The sequence below is a fragment of the Xyrauchen texanus genome, chromosome 15 (genome assembly GCF_025860055.1).
Source record: "Xyrauchen texanus isolate HMW12.3.18 chromosome 15, RBS_HiC_50CHRs, whole genome shotgun sequence".
Taxonomy (NCBI): Eukaryota; Metazoa; Chordata; class Actinopteri; order Cypriniformes; family Catostomidae; genus Xyrauchen; species Xyrauchen texanus.
The window spans coordinates 24,920,642-24,941,659 of record NC_068290.1 but is presented as its reverse complement, the minus strand read 5'-3'; the positions used below and the strand labels follow the sequence as shown (position 1 = coordinate 24,941,659).

The 21,018-nt window shown below is 37.7% G+C and overlaps 1 protein-coding gene across 1 annotated transcript; it reads right to left on the bottom strand.

The window, feature by feature from the left end:
- Positions 1-167: 167 nt before the first annotated feature.
- LOC127655859 (valine--tRNA ligase-like) lies at positions 168-16,610 on the bottom strand. The gene is made up of 31 exons (XM_052143881.1): positions 16,547-16,610; positions 15,504-15,848; positions 15,015-15,158; positions 13,820-14,027; positions 13,482-13,597; positions 13,323-13,398; positions 13,127-13,227; positions 12,893-13,020; positions 12,497-12,661; positions 12,042-12,123; positions 11,720-11,839; positions 9,794-9,902; positions 9,392-9,480; positions 9,086-9,176; positions 8,345-8,469; positions 8,085-8,188; positions 7,774-7,932; positions 7,596-7,686; positions 7,402-7,507; positions 6,850-6,920; positions 6,485-6,610; positions 6,231-6,335; positions 4,646-4,714; positions 4,476-4,554; positions 4,224-4,351; positions 3,918-4,073; positions 2,700-2,918; positions 1,760-1,871; positions 1,126-1,304; positions 651-800; positions 168-505 (listed from the first exon to the last, which is right to left on the bottom strand). Exons 1-31 carry the CDS (start codon positions 16,583-16,585, stop codon positions 437-439), a joined length of 3,861 nt encoding a protein of 1,286 aa, XP_051999841.1. The 5' UTR covers positions 16,586-16,610; the 3' UTR covers positions 168-436.
- Between the last annotated feature and the right edge of the window lie 4,408 nt (positions 16,611-21,018).

The following is a 21,018-nucleotide window of genomic DNA, read 5'->3' as shown; positions in this document are numbered from 1 at the left end:
TTCAACCTCTGGAGTCTTACAGATTACTTGTATATCTTTTGGTGATTTTTGGAGCTACAAATGTTTTGGCTTCCATTCACTTGGATTTTATGGACAAACAGAGCTAAGATATTCTTTTAAAAATCTTTGTGTTCTGCTAAAGAAAGAAAGTAATACATGTCTGGGATGACATAAATGATGAGAGAATTTTAATTTGTGGGTGAATAACCCTTTAAGCAGCCAATATTTTCTTCAATATCAATGCAATTTTATATTAAATTACAAAAATGAAAAAAGTCAATGCCATTAAATCAGAGGTTTATATTTAATTCAAGATTCCCCACATTGTTATTAAGAAGGCAGGACTGACACATGAAAAACATATAAAGGGAACTAAAGGACCTGAATGTAAAAGTTTGTAATTTAAAGAAAAGGGACATGATGAAAGGGGGAGTTGTTACATCATCTTGCTGAAGTTCTCTATGGCTTCCTTCACTTTCTGCAGTTCGGTCTCATTCTGCCTCATCTGGAAAGGAAAATAAATATCTGTTTTAGAAAGAAAATTCTGTTGCACTTCTGATAAATGGCACAAATAAAGTCAGGAAACTGCAAACAATTGAAATTTAAGACCATCTTCTCTCAGACCAATTGGTTCCCTCCATCCTACTTACCTTCTCAACATCTGCCTCTTGCACTTTACCAGGAACTTTCTCCTTGTAGTCATTTTTGGCCATCTTCTCTTTCAGTTTCTCCATCTGTTTTTCCAGCTCTCCTTTCTTTGCCAATAGTTTGGTGACCTCTTTTTCTAAGTCAATCAAACCCTGATCCAGCGAAACAGAATAATGGATTTAGAAACAGCCGTGTTTACATACATAAAGCTCATTAAGATGTGATGGGGAAATACATTTCTTGACACAAAGCCAAACCAAATTATTAGCTGTTGAAAGCATAGAAAGTTATTTTTGGAGAAGCATATTTAAAATGACTATCATTTTCTGCTGATTAAATTAATGTTATTCAAGTATTTGGCAGCTGTGGTTGGGATTATAACAGCCAGAGCTCAAAACTAACTTCATGTGTATTAAAGTCAATCACTATTCACGGTGACAATGTTTGTCGTGCTGATGCATTCTGTAAGGTTTTCACCTTCAGCATGAGGTGGACAGAGCATTTGTCTGAGACAATGGCCACCGCACAGCCCTGTGGGACAGCGCTGTCACCCCCTGTGACCGGGTGAATAACCTGAGAGTATGACAGTGTCTGGATCTGCAGACTGTATTTCTGGACAAGAGCAACAGTATCAGAGTCTATGCATTGCAGATAACCTATGAAAGAGATAAAACAAAATATCTTTATAGTAAGTTACATTTGTGTTCAATTAATTATGCTCTAATAAAATGCGTGTTTATTCCGTAGCAATGAAATTTTAGTGAGCTACTATCAATTGTTGTGTTTGGAAAGGGATAGTTCCAGAAATGAAAATTCTGTCATTTATTCACCCTCATATAGTTCCAAACCATATGACTATATTTCATTCATGGAACACAAAAGGAGATGCTAGGCAGAATATCCGCCTCAGTCACCATTCACTTTCATTGTATGGGTGACTGAGGTTGTCATTCTGCCTAACATCTCAATTTATGTTCCACAGATGAAAAAGTTAAATGGGTTTGGACAGAGAGGGTTACTAACATTATGATGGAGTTCCCATTTTTGGGTGAACTATTCCTTTAAGTCTTTGTGTGTGTTGTGTGTAGTGTACTACTGTATGATGTCTTACAGTCAGCACGGGTCTTGGTCAGGTTGTAATCTGCCCTGAGTGATCGGATGGTTTTGACCACAGACATCACAAACTCCATCTGACGGTCGACCTCCTCACTGTGCCAACAGAACTACAACCAAACAAAACACTGTTTATACTGGAAATCACTAGATAATGCATTCATTTTTTCATCTAATTTAAACAGTCATGTCATTAAAATTAAAAGATAAATTTAGTTATATTAAAAGTCACCTTCACATTCTAATAAAACTCACAAAATAAATTTTTGTGGGACATCAAAGACTATCAGATTATATATTCATTTATTTTTCTTATTTTCTCCCCAATTTGGCCTGCCGAATTTCCAATGCATTCCAAGTCCTCGTGGTGGTTTAGTGACTCAATCCGGTGGCGGAGGACGAATCTCAGTTGCCTCCTCGTCCGAGACAATCAATCCACGCATCTTATCACGTGGCTTGAGCGCGTTACCACGTAGACGTCATGCTATTCTCTGCGGCATCCACGCACAACTCACCACTCACCCCACCGAGAGCGAACCGCATTATAGCGACGACCCCATGTGACTCACCCTCCATAGCAACCGGGCCAATTTAATTGCTTAGGAGACCTTGCTGGAGTCACTCTGCACACCCTGGGATTCAAACTCGAGACTCCAGGTGTGGTAGTCAGTGCCTTTACTTGCTGAGCTACCAAGGCCCACTGATTATATGATATTAAACACAGAGCTAGAGACCCCACAAACATCACTTTGTTATCTAAAATATTATTTATGATTCTGGTGGTTTTCTGTAGGATTTTTCCCTTTTGAGATGGTAATTCTTATTTTGATTTCTACAGAATTCAGGTCTTAATCAGCAAAAAAAAAAAAACCTACAACTTTTTATTGTACCACTAAGAACACTGTAATCCTTGACTATTGATCCTTGCTATTCCTCACCTCTGAAGTGTCTGGATAGGGTGTGACACAGATGCTGGGGGGGCTGTCCTGAGGCCGTCTTCGCGGCAACCGCTGGAAGAGCTCCTCGGTAACAAAAGGCATGAAGGGAGACAGGAGGCGAAGTCCCACCTCCAGACAGGTGTAGAGTGTTTGTCTGCAGATGTCTGCCGCCTCTTGTCCCTCTGATCCAGTCTTACTTAACACCGGCTTCACACTTTCCTACACAATCAAGAAAGAGTCTCAAAAATGTACCACAAACTGCTCTCAAAAACCTTAGATAACTTATTTAGAAAAGTGTGCAGAGAATAAGAGGGAGGCTAACAATGATAAATATACATCTTAAAAGGCGAGTGAGTAATGTCTGTGCCTATAGTGGCACTAAACGGAACTGAATGTTTTCAGACAGGTTTTCCAATCGCTACCCCATGTTTCACTGGTTATCCTAAAAGATAGTCACACCACTGGTTGAGCCAATGTTTCTGTTTCGGGCTGGTCAGAATGCTCAAAACTAACAGATCGATGTTTTCACATAGCCCAAGTATTTACACTTTTTGGGAAACTCAACCTATGAATGGCTTACTAATGGCTGTGTGTGCATATTAAGATGGGATAGGAGAAAGTAAATGAACACTGGGAAAAATGACATCACCTTTAAAGGGTAACTAAACACCTGCTCAGAGTCTGACTCCACCCACTAGAAATATTTGAAAATGCAGGAAAAGTGGGCAGACCCCGGCGGGCATAGAGGGAACGAACCGAGTGCGGGGCTGAGCGGGGGGGGGAGGGGCACCTGAGACTCGTAGTGACGGATTAATTGACAGCTGCTGTCAGACTCTATGTTATTATTATTCCTCAATCCTCACACGGTCGCAAGACGACATGTACATGAATCTGGCGTGGTGAGCTGGAACCTGCTTATGTCAGCTGTCACCGCTTACGTCACGAAGTACCGCAACAGCCAATAGGAAAATTCAACTGCAGTAGCCACCGTTCAACCTGAAGAGGGCAGCACTCAGATGTTTTTACACCATATATTGTAGAATTAAAACACTTTATACACAAATGTCAAAAAAATTACTTGAATCAATGACCAGTACTAATAAAGCCCCATGCTTACAGATCATTAACTAAAAAAAGTTGGTTTAGGGTTTAGTTACCCTTTAATAAAGGAGAGAGGCCAAAAGCAAATCTGTATATGTGGTGTGCTAAATTCATTACCAGATAGACATCACAGAGCTCGTAGAGCCAGAAATTGTAGATGGCAGTGGTAATTGCTGGGAAATCGTAGGCCTGGAATCTATTATCACACTGAGATACTGCAGCACTTAGCCGGGACAGAATCCAGCGATCAGACACACTCTCACTGCCACACAGCTGAAAAAGACACAGAAACAATTAGACATTCAGAAAAAATTTGAGAGAGAATTCTATACAACACAATATGTCGCACACAGTAGAATCTGAATATGTGATGTGGTTGACAAACAATCAAATCAAACATTCATATTCAAGTGTCTTTCTCACCTGAGCTTTCTCCCATGGCACAAATCCCTCTCCCAGAGTCCTCATCGCAAACTTGACTGCATTCCACAGCTTGTTACAGAAATGCCTGTATCCTAGAATCCTGTTCACATCCAGATTAATGTCTCGGCCTGGGTGAAATAAAAAAAGCAGCAAGCAAACAATACTTTTGTCACACTTTAGGCTGATTGTAAGAGAGCTGCTGGACAACTATTTATTTGACAGGTCCAAGTAGATTTATTTTTCTTTTTTTACCTTGACTGGTGTAGGCACACAGAGCAAACCTGAGAGCATCTGTGCCACATTCTGGAATTCCATTAGGATAGTCAAATTTCTACAAAGCAGACACATACACTTAAAAGTATGAAGTAACTTAAGATGTCTACTCTTATCCTGTATATAACATCATATTAGATGGGTTATACCTGTCCCTCTTTGGCCTTTTCAATCTCCAGAGGGTCAAGATTACTGTCAGTTAGCTGATCATGAAGACCCTATACACACAGACACACAATCCATAACTGAATTAAAGTAATACTCTAGGTTCATTACAAGTTATGCTCAATTGACAGCAATTGTGGCCTAATGTTGTTTACCACAAAAAAAAATTTTTGACTCCTTTTCTTTAAAAAGAAGCAAACATCAGGGCCTGGTAGCTCAGCGAGTACTGACACTGACTACCACCCCTGGAGTCACATGTTCGAACCCAGGGTGTGCAGAGTGCCTCCAGCAAGGTCTCCTAAGCAACTAATAAAGCAGGTTAGTTTAAAAGCATATTATCATTTGCATTAGGGCTGAAACGTTTAGTCGACATTATCGACAACGTCGAAAATAAAAAATTGTCGAGAAAATGTTTCATTGTCTATTAGTCGTTTGATATCATTTAATGGAACATGAAATTACATTATACTGTAATGATGAAGCGTGAGAGCAGCACTGCAGTTCACGCCTGACGGAGGAGAAGAATGACACAGATCAGTCCAGATGCACTCTAAACTTTCACAGCTTCATCTTATGTACATCCCAAAGTATTAGGAAATTATTAAAAAAAAAATTATAATAAATTCAGAAGCACTCTCGTTTTGAATAAGCGGAGCCGGAGCTCTTAAAAGGAAACATGCGTTACATCTTAAATGCATTTATTTTAATGTGTTATAGCTTTATTGAAGTTCAAATAATACAGAAGCAGCTCATGTTAATAACAAAAAACTAATTTCTCTGTGTAGTAAGCGACTCTTCTATTAGTTGCTCGAATGTCCCGATCTAAGGGGGAGAGATTGAAACTGCACCCGGCTGAGAGAGGCTGAGATGCTCATCCCTCGAGCGCGGACGCTTAATGCAGCTAGATTAGAATGCGATGGCTCCTGATTTATTTAATCATAATATATGTCACTGTGCATTTCTTATCATGAAGAAAATTGGTAATATGCAGCTTTATTAATAAGAGAGAACTTTGCACATTATTTTGGAAATAGTTTTTTATTAATTCTATTGTATGCTTGTTTATTTCGGGGGTTTATTAGTACTTGGTAAAAACTTAAAGTAAAAGTTGAAGCAAATCTTATATAAGTGTTCAAAAATACTTTAAGCATACATTGTACAGTTGTTATAATTCAAAAAGAATATATTTAACTTGAAGTGTTGCTCAATGGTATATTTTTGTTGTTCAGTAACCTGTTTTTGTGTTTTGCTTTGGTACCGAATATGGTATAGAGTACCATGAAATTTCACTGGTATTGGTACCGACTACTGAAATTGTTACCGTGACAACACTTAGTCAAGTTAGTATTTGTTTTTGGATTGTTCCATTGCAAGTGGCTCTTACTGCAACCCAGACGTATTCCTTTTTTAAAGAAAAGTAGGAACAAGTTGAAATTATTTTTTGTAGTAATCAACAATGCCACAAATGCTGTTGATTTAACATAATTTGTACAGAACAAATCTACATTAAATAGCTCTACAGTATACTGCATGATAAGATGGTGATATGTGAGTCGAGTGTGTAGTTACCTCCAGTGATATGCCAGTGATGACATCCAGAGGGTCGATGACATTACCAAGAGACTTACTCATTTTTCTGCCATGGGCATCTCGCACCACTGCATGCAGGTACACCTGAAAGAACACATCTGATTACAACTGATTTACTAAGTTACACCTACTTTCAAAGCAAAATGACACTAAATATCATGGAATATGTGGTAATTCAGTATTTAAGAGAAAAAGTTTAATGGCCTAACTCCCAGAAATGATGCACACCATACCTCTTTGAAAGGGAGTTTTCCAGTGAGTTTGAGACCCATCATGACCATACGAGCCACCCAGAAGAACAGGATATCATGCCCCGTCTCTAGCAGCGTGCCTGGGTAGAACACTTGCAGGTCCTCTGACTAACATAAAACAGACAATATATAGCAAAATTACAAAAACATTACACTATAGGTACATGACAATATGGCAACACCATGCAACTTTAACATGTATATACTGTATAGCTTGGGACATATCAAGATCAACCTTCACAGTGGATGTTGTTAAACATTTATACTAAGAGCTTACACCAACCCTATCCTTTTTGCCTTACATGCCCTTCTGCAGAATTAGTGTGTGTGTGTTATGAATATCTGACCTTGTTTGGCCAGCCAAAGATTGAGAAGGGGAAGATCCCTGAGGAAAACCAAGTGTCCAACACATCTTCATCTAGAACAAACAGACAGATCGATAGAAAGATGTGCTTTATTGCTGCCAAAAGATAAATACACACAAATACAAAAATGGAGAAAGTGATTTGTTGAGAAACTCGTAAATGGTACAAAGGTTATAAACTTACAAAAGAGCAGTTGTTTCAAACATTAGCAGAAATTAAAAGGATTGGACAGTCTCACATCCCTACTCAAACTTAAAAATAAATTGGACAGTTTTGTTTTTCGGCTGAAGGAGATGTGTCTATGAAGTGAATGAGTGTAGATGAATGCTTGTAATCATGGAATGTTTTGCATGTTTGTTTAAAATGTGCGTTGAGTGATTTCTGGCATGTTTGTTGCCTTAACTGTCCCATTCTGATCAAGAAGGGCCACTTAATTTTTCAGATAAATAAAACCAATTTTTTTACTTCACAAAAATGACAAACAGTATAGGATGGTTTAAAAAATCATTGTAAAAGTATTTGTGAGATTCCTACCCTGCCGAAGAGAGATTTTGTCTACAGTCACTTTGAAACGTTTGGCAGCATTTTCTCTGGCCTCTTCCTCTGATCTGCCGCTGACCCAATAATGTCCATCCACATCCTAAATAAACACAGCAGCATCTCCATTATTACCTGTTTTTGCATCCAGAGCACAAATAGCTTGCTGGCAACAGCGTGTCTCTGCTCACCTCGCCTGGTTTGACAGAAGAATCGTTCACAGTTACAAAGTACGCTGGTATCCTGTGACCCCACCACAACTGTCGAGAGATGCACCAGTCCCTGAAACCATAAATAAAGAATGCGTTACCATAACCAAAAGAGATGAAAGCTCAGCTATTCTCTGCTGGAGTCAAGTATAGAGATCACCTGATGTTGTCCATCCAGTTGAACCAGGTTTTGAGGTGGTGGTCAGGGATAATCTTGAGTTCTCCGTTTCGGACAACGTCTGCAGCCTGCTTTCCCATTTCTCTGCAGTCCACGTACCACTGGGGCTTCAGCAGAGGCTCCACTATGTCCTTAGAACGGCTGAAAAACACATACACATACACGTCAAATCCTTTGAGCATGTTAATATAGGAGTTGTAATGGGATTAAACGTTGATTCCAGGATCAGATGGCAGCACTATGTGGATTAACATTTGTAAAACGAGGGTACTGTGTGGAAGTGGATGTCTAACCTGCAGACTGGCACCACCATAGGATTGTCTTTGATCTCTTTAAACTGGCCTCTGTCTTTGAGAGCCTGAAGCACAGCTTTCCTTGCCTCAAAACGCTTCATGCCCTGAAATACATGAGCAACAAGATTGATCATAAAACAATCAATCATTGTAGTGGACTGCAATCAGTTGGCTCACGGTCCAGCAACATGTAAAAAAAACTCAAAGAGTTAACATATTGATCTGTGATAGGCTTTTCAAAGATATCTGAGTGTGTGTACCAGAAATGGAGAAGGGACATTGACGAGGAGGCCGTTGTCATCCAGGATGTTGATGAAGGGCAGCTTGTGTCTCTCTCCCACCTCATAATCATTATGATCATGAGCAGGAGTAATTTTCACCGCACCTGTAAAACAACACTGTAATTTAACACTCAGTGATGTGCAGGCAATAACAGAGAAAAAGTTACACTTTTTGACCCAGCGTTCGTAATCACCATTCTTACTGGCTTATAGGCATGCGCACGTTTTGCCTCTTCGCCATTATTTCAAATGTCATGTAAATGTGTTTTTCTTGCTTGGTCTTATTTTTAAAATAAGAAGATTTTTGGGAGTAATCAGCATATCAGTGTGCATGTAAAATGTTCTTATTAACCCAATCATCGCAGTTTCTGGAGTGATTTCTGTATTAGTACAGACATGGATCGATTCACTCCTGTATTTAAATTCCGCTGTCATTCCCAAAACATTGTTGTGTGTACATTGGTCAGAAACACACATTCTCTGAATGGTAGCCAGGACATGAACCCATATTGCACACAAAAAAAAAACTTTAGAGGAAAGGGTAAAAGATGGATACAGAAATAGTTCTGGCACTATGCTGCTTGGTCTATGACCTGCTAAAAGCTTACAGCTGAAGATCAATGATTTAAAAGAAAATTGCGATTCACATCCCGGAAGCTGTGCTAGTCTTTATTTTATTAGACTCAAAGAGGACGAATTGGCCTGTCGTCTGATTGTTACCTGTTCCAAAGTTCATGTCCACGAAGTCATCAAACACGATGGGCATCTTTCTGTCACAGAATGGGTGAACGACCATCTTGCCTTTAAGGTGCTGCACAGAAAGGGAGATGTTCCATTTAATTTAACTGTATTGTGCTCCTGTAGCTAAACTGGTGCTAGAAACACCAAGGTCATGGATTAACTTCCCAGGAAAAATGCATACTGTAAATGTATAGGATAAAAGTGATAAAAAGCATATGCCAAATGCATAAATGTAAAAAAGTTTTGTACATTCAGAATACGACTAGAAGGAAACTTTTGCTTTACCTGATATCTGGTGTCATTAGGGTGGACAGCCACAGCTGTGTCTCCAAGCATGGTCTCAATACGTGTGGTTGCCACCACGACCTCCTCATCTGAGAGAGTACAACATTTTATTTTCAAAACCTTCATATCTTTCTGCACTGAAGAATGTACATCTCTTCTGGTGAAGGGATAGTTTGTTTATTCACCTTAATGCCATCCCAGATGTGTTTCTCACCCAAATTTATCTGTTTCTCACTCAAACCTGATTAATACATATTCTTCTAAAAATCTTTGTGTTCAGCAGATGAAAGTAAGTCACAAACATCTGGGATTTCATTAATGAGTAAATGATGAGAGAATTTTCATTTTTGGGTGAACTATCAATTTAAACCAACTCAATTCCTCCAGTCTCTCTTCTCTCACCTGATCCTTCAATCTTATATGAGAAGGACACAAGTACTCCAAACTCAATCTTCTCTTTGTAACCCGGCACAGGTAGAAGAGTACGACCTGTCAGCTCTTTTTTATCCACCTGCAACACAAAACAGTTAAATAGAGATCAAATCTCAAAACCATTCTAACTTTGAGAAGGCCATTAGTGAGGCCACAAACACACCTGAAACCCACTAAAATGTGAAATGGTCAGATTCAAGGGGAATGGTTTGAGGAATATGACGATGAGTCCAAGGTGCTGCCCTGGCCTCCAAATTTCTCAGATCTAAATCCGATTGATCATCTGTGGGAAGTGCTAACAACAAGTCTGATCCACGGAGCTCCACCTCGCAACTTAAAGGACTTGAATGATCTGCTGCTAATGTCTTGGTGCCAGATACCACAGGACAACTTTAGGGGACTTGTAGAGTCCATGACTTGGCATGCCAGTGCTGTTTTGCTGGTATGCGGAGGACCAACAGCATATTAGGCATGTGGTCATAATGTTTTGGGTCATCAGTGTATTGATACAATTGATTTGTCACTACAAAAATTTTATTAAATCTGCACTGAAAATACAGTAGACTACCAACCAGTTTGACAAAATGGCAAAGTACATTTTATATGAAACTAAATGCACAATTTCTGCAAAGTTGTGTAAGTTTGTTAGCTAAATCAATTAAGAAAAATATATTTTTAATATTGCTTCATATAGACATACAAGTAAACACATTAGAATACATTTGTGACTACCTTAACTCTGACAAAAGATCCTATAGCTACATTCACACAGAGGCTGAATGCGTTCCAAATCTGATTTATTTTTGTAAGGTTGTTCACATAACATTTTAAATGTATCCCATATCAGACAGTAGTCTGAGCAGCCGATAATCTTTAACTGACCCGCACGCGTATAACAAACAGACATATTTGTTATTTTATAATGAATTAAAAAATATATATTATTATTTGATACCAGAATAAGACACTTAATGACTAGCTAATAAAATATTTGCAAGTGATGGAAGACAAGATGGATAAAGTAATTTTAAAGTAATTTGCAGTCATATGGTGGAATTTAGTTACCATTGAAGCTGAAGAATATAATATTATGAGCATGACATCATATAGATATGTAAGGTTGAAAGTTATCTGTAATTATTTCAGATATCGATTGACTTGCTTGCATTTTGTTACAGTTTAAGAAATATACAGTACAAACTGTTTTCTGTATGAGTGACATAAGAAAAGAGCCATGTTACATAGGCTTAATCTACCTCTACATCTTTTTATGTGCATATTTTACTATGTGAAACTCAAACAAACCTCTGATCCCAACTGATGAAGTCTATAATTTTCTTTCCATTTCTTAAAAAGGAACTGTATGCATTAACTAGAAAAGATTATTTGAAATGAAAGGCTTTAAACCATAATAGGCATATTATACAGTAAATCAAGCATGCAAAGGATGAATGTTGAGTTAGATTGATGTATAAAAAAAATAATTAAATAAAAATCACATTAAATCTGGTTCAGGGTATGTATCCTATTTATTTCCACATATGAAAGAGGCCCAGACTGGATTTGAAAATGTCAGAAAATGTTCTAAGTGCATGTGGCAGTTCACACTGTCATCCAATTAATAGCTCCGTGTCACATGTGAGTGAAAAAACGAAATCATATTTTGGCCACATTCAGCTCCAGTGTGAACGTAGCCTATGTTACGAAGCATGAACATGGCACATTTCTGAAAATGTTATAACTCTAAGTGGGAACATTTCCAGCACTAATCTGTCTGCAATTTGACAACAGGTCCAGTTCACATATGTATAATTTATGGCAAAGTGTATAAATGAAGTTGAGATGGCACAGACTGCTCACAGCAAGTTTGCATGAATGTTTTCAGATATGATGTACCTCTATGTCAGAGATAGCAGAGTTGAGTGTGCAGGACCAGTTGACCAGCCTCTTGCTCCTGTAAATCACACCCTCCTCATGCATTTGTATAAATGCCTCCTGGACCGCAAATGACAGTTTCTGCAGGCAGACCGTATTATACAAAATTAAAGACAGTACTCCGCATTTAATAATGGTGCTGTAAAAGTTTAGAAAAGTGAAGCTTGTTGATGATAACTAGAACTACTGGTTGTCATTTAATACTTGAGTGGTTTATATATTAGTCTATACTGAAGTATATGAGCTCAATGACATCTGTTAGGATTTTGTTCATTGCACTTACAGTATCCATGGTAAAACAAGCTCGGTCCCAGTCAAGAGTGGAGCCTAGCTTTCTCAGCTGATGGTAGATGCGATCTCCCTTTCTGTTCAACACCGAAAGTGACAGAAATATATTAATTTCATTTGAACTACACTGAACATTGAACTAAAATACTTTTTTGATTGATTCGCTAATGAATCATTCGTACTGATTTGTGAAAAGTTTGAACTGATTCATTAGAACAATTTAATGACAAATTAGACATATGGCTTCATGAATTATTCTACGCAACCACAAGATTCAACCTATGAAATATTTGTAATATTTTTTTTTTCATTTCTTAGACCTTTTCTGTCCTAGAAAACTATTATAAAATTCCTGGATATTTCTCCATTAACTTGCATTCAGATGATTCTTGTCAATATGAATCATCACTCTCCATTCAAGAGGATTCTCCTCATCCTCTCTCTACTCACTCATTCTTCCACCTCCAGACCTCCTCGATGAAGTTCTCTCTACCAAGGTCATGTCTGGTCATCTTTCTCTCCCTCATCAGTTTCTTCTCCACCACCACCTGTGTGGCAATACCAGCGTGATCACAGCCAGGATTCCACAGTGTTGTCTCACCTCTCATTCTGTGCCTGCATCATCAAATAAAGGCAAACTAATGATTACACATGTTTTATGATGCCTTATTTCTGATGTAATATACACTGTAATTTATGATATACGTTAACATCAGTTAATAATCAGTCACAAAATATCTGGTCTTGAATTACAGCAAGCATAATATTTATTACTGGGATAAACCTGACAACAACTAACATTTATAACCATTATATTAATAATTTATAACAAATATGGCTGGATACCATCTGGTCAGGGAGTCCTGAATAGCATTGGTTAAGGCGTGGCCAAGATGAAGGGATCCGGTCACATTTGGCGGTGGGATACACATCATGAACACTCCACGCTGGTTTGGCTCACTTACATTCTTCCTCTAGTTAATCAGTGCAGAGAAACCACAGAATTACTGTTAAATTAATAAATGTAGTATTTATTGTATTGGGAGAAACTGGAAACTTCAAAAAATTGTCATGTCATACCCCATATTCAGGCTTAAAAAATCCCTGTTTCTCCCACCAGGGGTACCAGGCTGCTTCCACGTACTGAGGACTATATGAGTCAGGCAGAGGACTCAGGACATCTGAAACAGATGAAGAAATGTGACACATAAAGAGTATGCGAAATGCTTAGATGTGCATTACAAAGTAGAAAAGTCCAAAACAATAATCCAAAAACCTTTCTTTTCTCCAGGTGAAGTGGGGATGTCATAAGTGATCACACCAAGTTCCTTCTTCTCGGGTTTGACTTTTTTCTGTTGGAGGGAAGGAAAAAGTATAGTCAAGTTGAAAAACAGTCAAATCAGCTGTCTGTCTCTGCTTGAGATCACTACTCTACCTCTGTCTGAGGCTGCATCTTCTTTTTCACTTCCATCTCCTTCTTCTGTTGAAACTTCTCCATCTTTTCACGCTTCTTGGCTTCTTTCTTCAGCTGAGCCTCCGTCTTGGGAGGACCTGAGAGAAGCAAGCAGAGAACAAACAAACGCAAATGATTCAGAGACAATGATAATGCAATGCATAAATATTGTGATAGAATGAGATCATTGGTGGGGGTATAGAAGGAACTGCAGTGTGTAACTTCTGCACCAGTTGCGTCACAAAGCAGAATTGCAAAGATATATATGGCTGATTTCATACAGGGTTTCTCAAAAGCTTATTTTAAACACAGTTCCTTACCATTTGCAGGTGCACTGTTGGGTGTAACAGTGTTGGAGGAAGCAGCTGCCATAGAGTTGGTGGCAGTACTTGGTTTAGGTGTGACTGGCACCATTTTCTCACACAGTGAGATATTACCCAACACATTCAAGAACTGTGGCTGGTTCACACAGGTATTAAACCATCTGGTCACATTCACCAATGACTTCCTGTCTGCAGGCTCCAGGGCCTGAGAGAGAACAAAACATGCTATAATCAGGACTCATGCTGTTCAATGCCGGCTCTCCCTCTCCAACAACTGGATGACAGGAACAATTTGAAAATGTCCATTTAACCTTTGCACGCATACCTCAGGTCTTAAGTGCCCCAGGTCCTCATTTCACCCCTGAACCTCATCCATTTTTTGCTGTTTTTTTACCAACACCTCTTATTTTTTTACCACTGCCGTCTATTATTTTGAATGTCCGGAAAAGCAACTTAAATACGTAAACGGATGGCTACCGCGATAAAATTAAATCGCAAAGAGTGTCCATTAATTTGTTCTCGGTGCGCTTGTCAATGTGTATGATATGAGATATTTGTGTTGGCACTCCTGGAAATGTCATATTTGCAGCATCAGATCTATATGCCATTAAGACCAATCCATAATCACATACAATAAATTGGCTTTCAAGGATGTATATCTTGTCAACATGATTAATACAGGCTAACGATTGGGGTTAATTCTGTCATGTGACACAACATTTTGCATTAATTTCAATTTTCTCAACAAAGTGTTTCAAACCAGAGTTTATTCGCAAGAGTTAAAAGGAAAAATATTATGTTGACACTTGCAAAATGTTTGCGATAATTCGCATTTCCATCAGCTTTATTTTAAAACTTTGTCACAAAAAATCCTTGGATAGAAACAGCGTGAAATTCATTAATCCTGTTCTAGATTTGTTGCATTAACTCTCTGATATATAAAAATAAAACATAAAAATATATTTTATTTGTTGTCTTGAAAATATTTAGAGAATTTGATACTGTCTGGGCATTTTGTAGATCCATTTGTGATAGATATAAGAGCTGTGTCTCTAAAGACCCGAAAATGTAAGATTGTTTGGTGAAATTCCCATGCATTTAAAGGTTAATAATAAAACCCTGCATAATTAAAAACGAACATAAGTGGTCTTTCTCATTAAAAGTAGAAGTCAGGCTACAGATTTACACTCACATATTTAAATGGCAGCAAAGCTGCCATAGCAACAGCCATATCTGCCAGCGTCACACTCTCCCCAACCAGGAATGTCCGTGGCTGTAGAGCCTCATCTAGAGCTTTCAAAACACGCAGCAGCTCTGCTCTGGAACTCTGCTGAAGCTGTAATTTAAGGTAATTATGTTAGATCATAAATAGACAATCCAATATAGTGCATTTACTCACTCTCATGTCATTTACAGTGACATGAGTAACAATGGATTCAGTATGGAACACAGACATTCATGCTAAATATCTCCTTTTGTGTACTGCAACCTTAAAATCATATGCAATTTGAACGGCATCAGGGGAAGCACTGTAAAAGAAGCAAGAATTTTTAACTCTTTAAACTAGGGCTAGACATATGGATTTTTGTTTCTTGATGAGCATTGACAAATCGAGGACATCAATAAATCAAGATTATCATGTGAAAAAGTATTCTGATCTTATTGGGGTACACAAGCTCACCTTTTTGTCAACTGCCATCACACCCAGCAGAGGGAATGCCACAGCGCAGGCCACAGGCGTCAACTCATTTTCAGCAAAGCTCAGCCACTGCCACACCTGACTCTCCTGCTTCTTATCACTGCCTGTCCGTTTACCCACCGCTGCCAGGTACCAGCTCACAGCACTGGCACCAGTGAGCACTGCATTCCCCGAACCAGCCAAGACCAGTGCAGGACGAGACCGGGCAATCTCAGCCGGAGGGTCCTCTTGCACTATTCGGGGAGGAGATCGGCAGTACTCAGCAGCGATCCACGGCAACAAACTCCTGAAATCATCAGGGTGGGCAGAGATGTAGAGAGTGTCCATCTGAGAAATAAATATTAATATTAAAAATACTGTTCTCAATAAAAAATTTGATGATAGATAGATAGACTTTAAAATTTAAAAACATGGTGTGGAAGAGAACGCTTTTGTTAAAATACAATAATTCACTGCAGTCTTCAGTCTAAGAGATCTTGAATGCATACATGAGAGCAAATGTATTGGCGATGATCCAGTTGAGCCACATTTCATCATGCCATGTGACAAAACCGACATTTTGACATAAATCATTGAGATATGAATACAGAAGTCTGAAAACACTGTATAGAACACACAGAAATTACTATGTATGCAGTGCCACTGTACACTGTATACAATCCTTCTACATTCATTTCTAGATTTGAAATATATTTTTTATATTGAATGCAGAATTCTTCCTCAGTCCTGATCCCATAACTACTTCGACTATACAAACTCTTGGACATTAACCTCAGTCACGTATATATATAATCAGAAATTAGGACAATTAGATGTTTGAATAGTGGCTTGCCCCTCAGAAGTCTAAAGATAGCCCGGCTAATTGGCTAAACACAAATGCTATGTTCATATCAGCAGATCTATGACTGCAGGCAAAAGTTAACAAACAACATAAACGACATGGGTACTTTCAATATTCCTGATCCGCATAGATAGGGCAGCATATGTATTTATTAAAGTCTCATTGCAGATAATTCTTAACTCACCTGTAGGCAGCAGTAGGAGACGTCAGTCCAATCCAGCATGCTGGGATTCTTGCGCTTTACAGGAGATACCGTAAAGCTTAAAAACGGTCGTAAAGCGCATCCGTCTGACGCAAAAAATGTGTAACAGACTGAAGTATCCAGCAGAGGCGCGTGTGAGCTACAGTTACCAGAAAGCGGTATGATGTTTTACTTTGTGAACACAAACGGCCAGTCATTTAATTTAATATTTCTAATTGTAGATTTATTTGAAGACATTCTCTTTACAGGCACATACCTTAGAGTATTTGCTAAGTATATTCAACATTTATATTCAACAACAAAAATAAAAACACTTGTTTGACATTTCCACCATTATTGGCAAGGGAAAAAGATACAAACTGTGCCCCAAACGGCACACTATTCACTATACACTCAGTTATCTAGTGTATGAAATTTTAAAGTGTAGTACTGCCCAAAATGGAACACTTCACTGTTTAACAGCAGACGGATGTGATGTTTCAAACCCCTAGTTTTAGCATGCTATCCATCCTCAGTTCAACACTTATACATATTCACACAGCATGGTATGATGGTAAAGCGTTTAACTCGCTTTTGTAAGGTGCTGTCTTCAAAGAAGTTTAGCTAGTTGTCATATTTTCCATTAAATTAAATTGTTTTGCCAGATAGCTATCGCTGCCGGTAACTCCATCCCTTCCGTTATGTATGGGCTGAAATATGTGCCACCAGAAACTGAATTTGAACCATTTATATTTGAATTTGAATGGCTAAACTTGAATAATTGCATTGAAAAACTGAATTTGAATCACATAATTTGAAATTGTATTGTTTAATTAAAATTGAATTTATTCAAAACTGAATCTGAATTGTATCATTTGAAATTGAATTTATTCGTTTGGAACTGAAGTCCAATAAAATGTGATCCTCGCTGAAAATTAAACTCTCTATATATCTTCACATTCACTTCTCACAATTCAGATTCAGTTCTCAAATTCAATTTCAAGTTACTGAGACAGACATCCGGGTAGTTGGAGGATGAAGGAAGAGCAATCGAGCGCAGATCGATAGATAGCGTTCATTGGCGCACAGGACTCCTCTTGGGCCAATCAGCACCAATGTTTTGGAGCACAGTACGTTACCCGCCATGAAACTATGGAATTACGATTGTGTCAATAATAATGAATGTAACTTTATAAAACTGAACGTAACTTTTTCAGAAACTATCAAAAATATTCCATTACAAAAGAAGAAAAACACAATTAAAATGAAAAAAATGAACTCAGTCGCACGAATTTAACAGGCTCTTCAAATATGCTTCATTTTTTGTTAATGTTTTTCAAAGATTCGTTTTCGCAAATCATGGAATCTGAATACATTGCCACAGATTTCGCTTAAGCTTCGCAGTTTTTGGTTTGCTGTTTTGAGACAAACCTATCGTGGGGGTGGGCTTAACAGTGATCTACTCTGATTGGATAGTGAGCTTTTGATGGACAGGTGCTCTCTGACCCGGATGTACAGACGTCACTCAGTGGCGCGCATATTGGAAAGCTCTTGCGGTGATTTGTAGTTATGCAATACGTCGTGCTTTGTTATATTACTTACTAACAATATGTAAATAATATTTGACCTATAATTATATAATTTAATATTATATGAGACCTTCGATCGTCTAATAATCGTCTTCGATCAGTCTGTAAAGATGAGCTCTCAGGAGAGACACGGAGCGGCATCATCTTCCTCCTCCTCTTGTTTTTTATTTATCTTTTTACTTTTTTTTTAATGCAAAGAACAGGAACATACAAAAGAGAAAGCATACGTACATCACATAATATCAACCAAAACAATAAAGAAGACAAAAAATAAATAGAAAATAATAATAATAATAATAAAACAAAAGATAATAATAATAATGTATATAACAATAAAAGAAGAGGTAGGGCCATTACATCACACAAAAATGTTCACATGAAGAGATCAAATGCAGTGCAGTTTCTAACAGTCCTTATGACTTTCTTATTAGTAGATACTGAAATCAAATGTTGATAATTTTCTATTTCTTTTAAGAAGACAGAGAAGATAGGTTTACAGTTTAAAAATGTGCATTTGTGAATATAGAATTTGCTTAGGAAAATAATTAAATTAATAACAAAACAGACATTTTCGTTTGTGGGGTCTGAATAAAAATACCCAAATATAATGTTTCTAATATGTATTGAGAAGCCTGGCAAAATCTTACACTTGATAAAAACATCAATATCACTCCAGAGCTTCTGAGTGTAATGACACGACCAAAATAAATGAACCACTGTTTCATCAGAATTCACACAAAAAGAGCATGTTAGCTCAATGTCAGATTTAAATCTTTGTATAAATTTCTTAACAGGATAGAACCTGTGTATCAACTTAAAGGAAATTTCTTTAACTTTATTTGTGAGAATGAATTTCTGCTGTAAAGACCAGATTTTTTTCCAATTAAGGTTACCAAACAAATTATTCCAAAAGAAATCAAATCCCAACAGATATCAAATCCTTAAGAAATAAAGATCTTGTAGTTTTTAGCTTTCGACTCTGAAAAACAGATTTGACCAACAGAAGTATCACAAGGTTTAGGAAAGGATGCAGTAGATACTGGGGTGAAGTAATTACGGTTTTTAAAAAGCATACATAAACCAGAGGGAATAGCACCCATTACTGTAGCAAATTCTTTTGGGGTTACTGGTATTTGGTATTCAGAAAGAAATTCTGAATATCTGAATAAAAGACCTTGCTTATTAAACAAATGCTCCACTCCTCCTCCTCTTGTCCTTCAAGGCAGCTTGAAGTAAGTTTGTGTTACTGAAGTAACCAATAACATCGATAAAAGATTTATTCATGTAACGTTACAGTGTGCAACAGTTCTGGCTTTATTTTGCAAATTTATTGTTTAACCACTTCAGCTCTGCAGGATATTTTGATTTTTTTATAGAATTAGGCATATCTGAATTTAAAAGAGCGTCCTGCCCACATACATTGGAGTAAATGGATAGAAATGGTCTAATTTTACAGAAAACACTCTAAATTTCAACACAGTGGTGGAATATTGCATATATTTTATTATATTTATTCACAATGTTTTGATAAACACATATAAAATATAATATTTTTATATATTTTTTAATAATTTTATTATTGTCATTCACAAGTTTGCAATGCACTGATGTCATGTCATGATGTTATGTAGTTTGATTGTTTGCACAGTTATTATATTCAAGGACGTGTCAATGCAGACAGTGCAGATATCAAACTGGTCTTTATTCTACAGCAAGGCAGAAATCTTGGTGCAGATGCTGCATCGGTACATAACAACCTTGAAATTCTTAACCAGTCGCTCGGGAATACCAGCACAAGGCAGGGTCAGCAGCAGTCCGTTCAGCAGTCGGGGCAGAGTCAAACAGTGGACCAAGATATGGCCAGGTTTCAGTTTTGCAGTCATGACAATGACAAAACAGCAACATTTTATTTAGCATGCATTTACAATACAACAATAAATTTGCAAAATAAAGCCAGAACTGTTGCACACTGTAACGTTACATGAATAAAACTTTTATCGATGTTATTGGTTACTTCAGTAACACGAACTTACTTCAAGCTGCCTTGAAGGACAAGAGGAGGAGGAAGATGATGCCGCTCCGTGTCTCTCCTGAGAGCTCATCTTTACAGACTGATCGAAGACGATTATTAGACGATCGAAGGTCTCATATAATATTAAATTATATAATTATAGGTCAAATATTATTTACATATTGTTAGTAAGTAATACAACAAAGCACGACGTATTGCATAACTACAAATCACCGCAAGAGCTTTCCAATATGCGCGCCACTGAGTGACGTCTGTACATCCGGGTCAGAGAGCACCTGTCCATCAAAAGCTCACTATCCAATCAGAGTAGATCACTGTTAAGCCCACCCCCACGATAGGTTTGTCTCAAAACAGCAAACCAAAAACTGCGAAGCTTAAGCGAAATCTGTGGCAATGTATTCAGAATCCATGATTTGCGAAAACGAATCTTTGAAAAACATTAACAAAAAATGAAGCATATTTGAAGAGCCTGTTAAATTCGTGCGACTGAGTTCATTTTTTTCATTTTAATTGTGTTTTTCTTCTTTTGTAATGGAATATTTTTGATAGTTTCTGAAAAAGTTATGTTCAGTTTTATAAAGTTACATTCATTATTATTGACACAATCGTAATTCCATAGTTTCATGGCGGGTAACGTACTGTGCTCCAAAACATTGGTGCTGATTGGCCCAAGAGGAGTCCTATGCGCCAATGAACGCTATCTATCGATCTGCGCTCGATTGCTCTTCCTTCATCCTCCAACTACCCGGATGTCTGTCTCAGTAACTTGAAATTGAATTTGAGAACTGAATCTGAATTGTGAGAAGTGAATGTGAAGATATATAGAGAGTTTAATTTTCAGCGAGGATCACATT

Bases quoted from the DNA above. Each gene is read 5' to 3' on its own strand.
- LOC127655859 (XM_052143881.1), bottom strand. From the start codon at position 16,585: ATGCTGGATTGGACTGACGTCTCCTACTGCTGCCTACAG. The intron at 6,921-7,401 runs GTAGGAATCTCA...TGTTTGTTCTAG, and splicing joins CAAAATCTCTCTTCGGCAGG to ATGAAGATGTGTTGGACACT. The intron at 2,919-3,917 runs GTAATGAATTTA...TTGATTGTGTAG, and splicing joins AGCTCTGTGATGTCTATCTG to GAAAGTGTGAAGCCGGTGTT.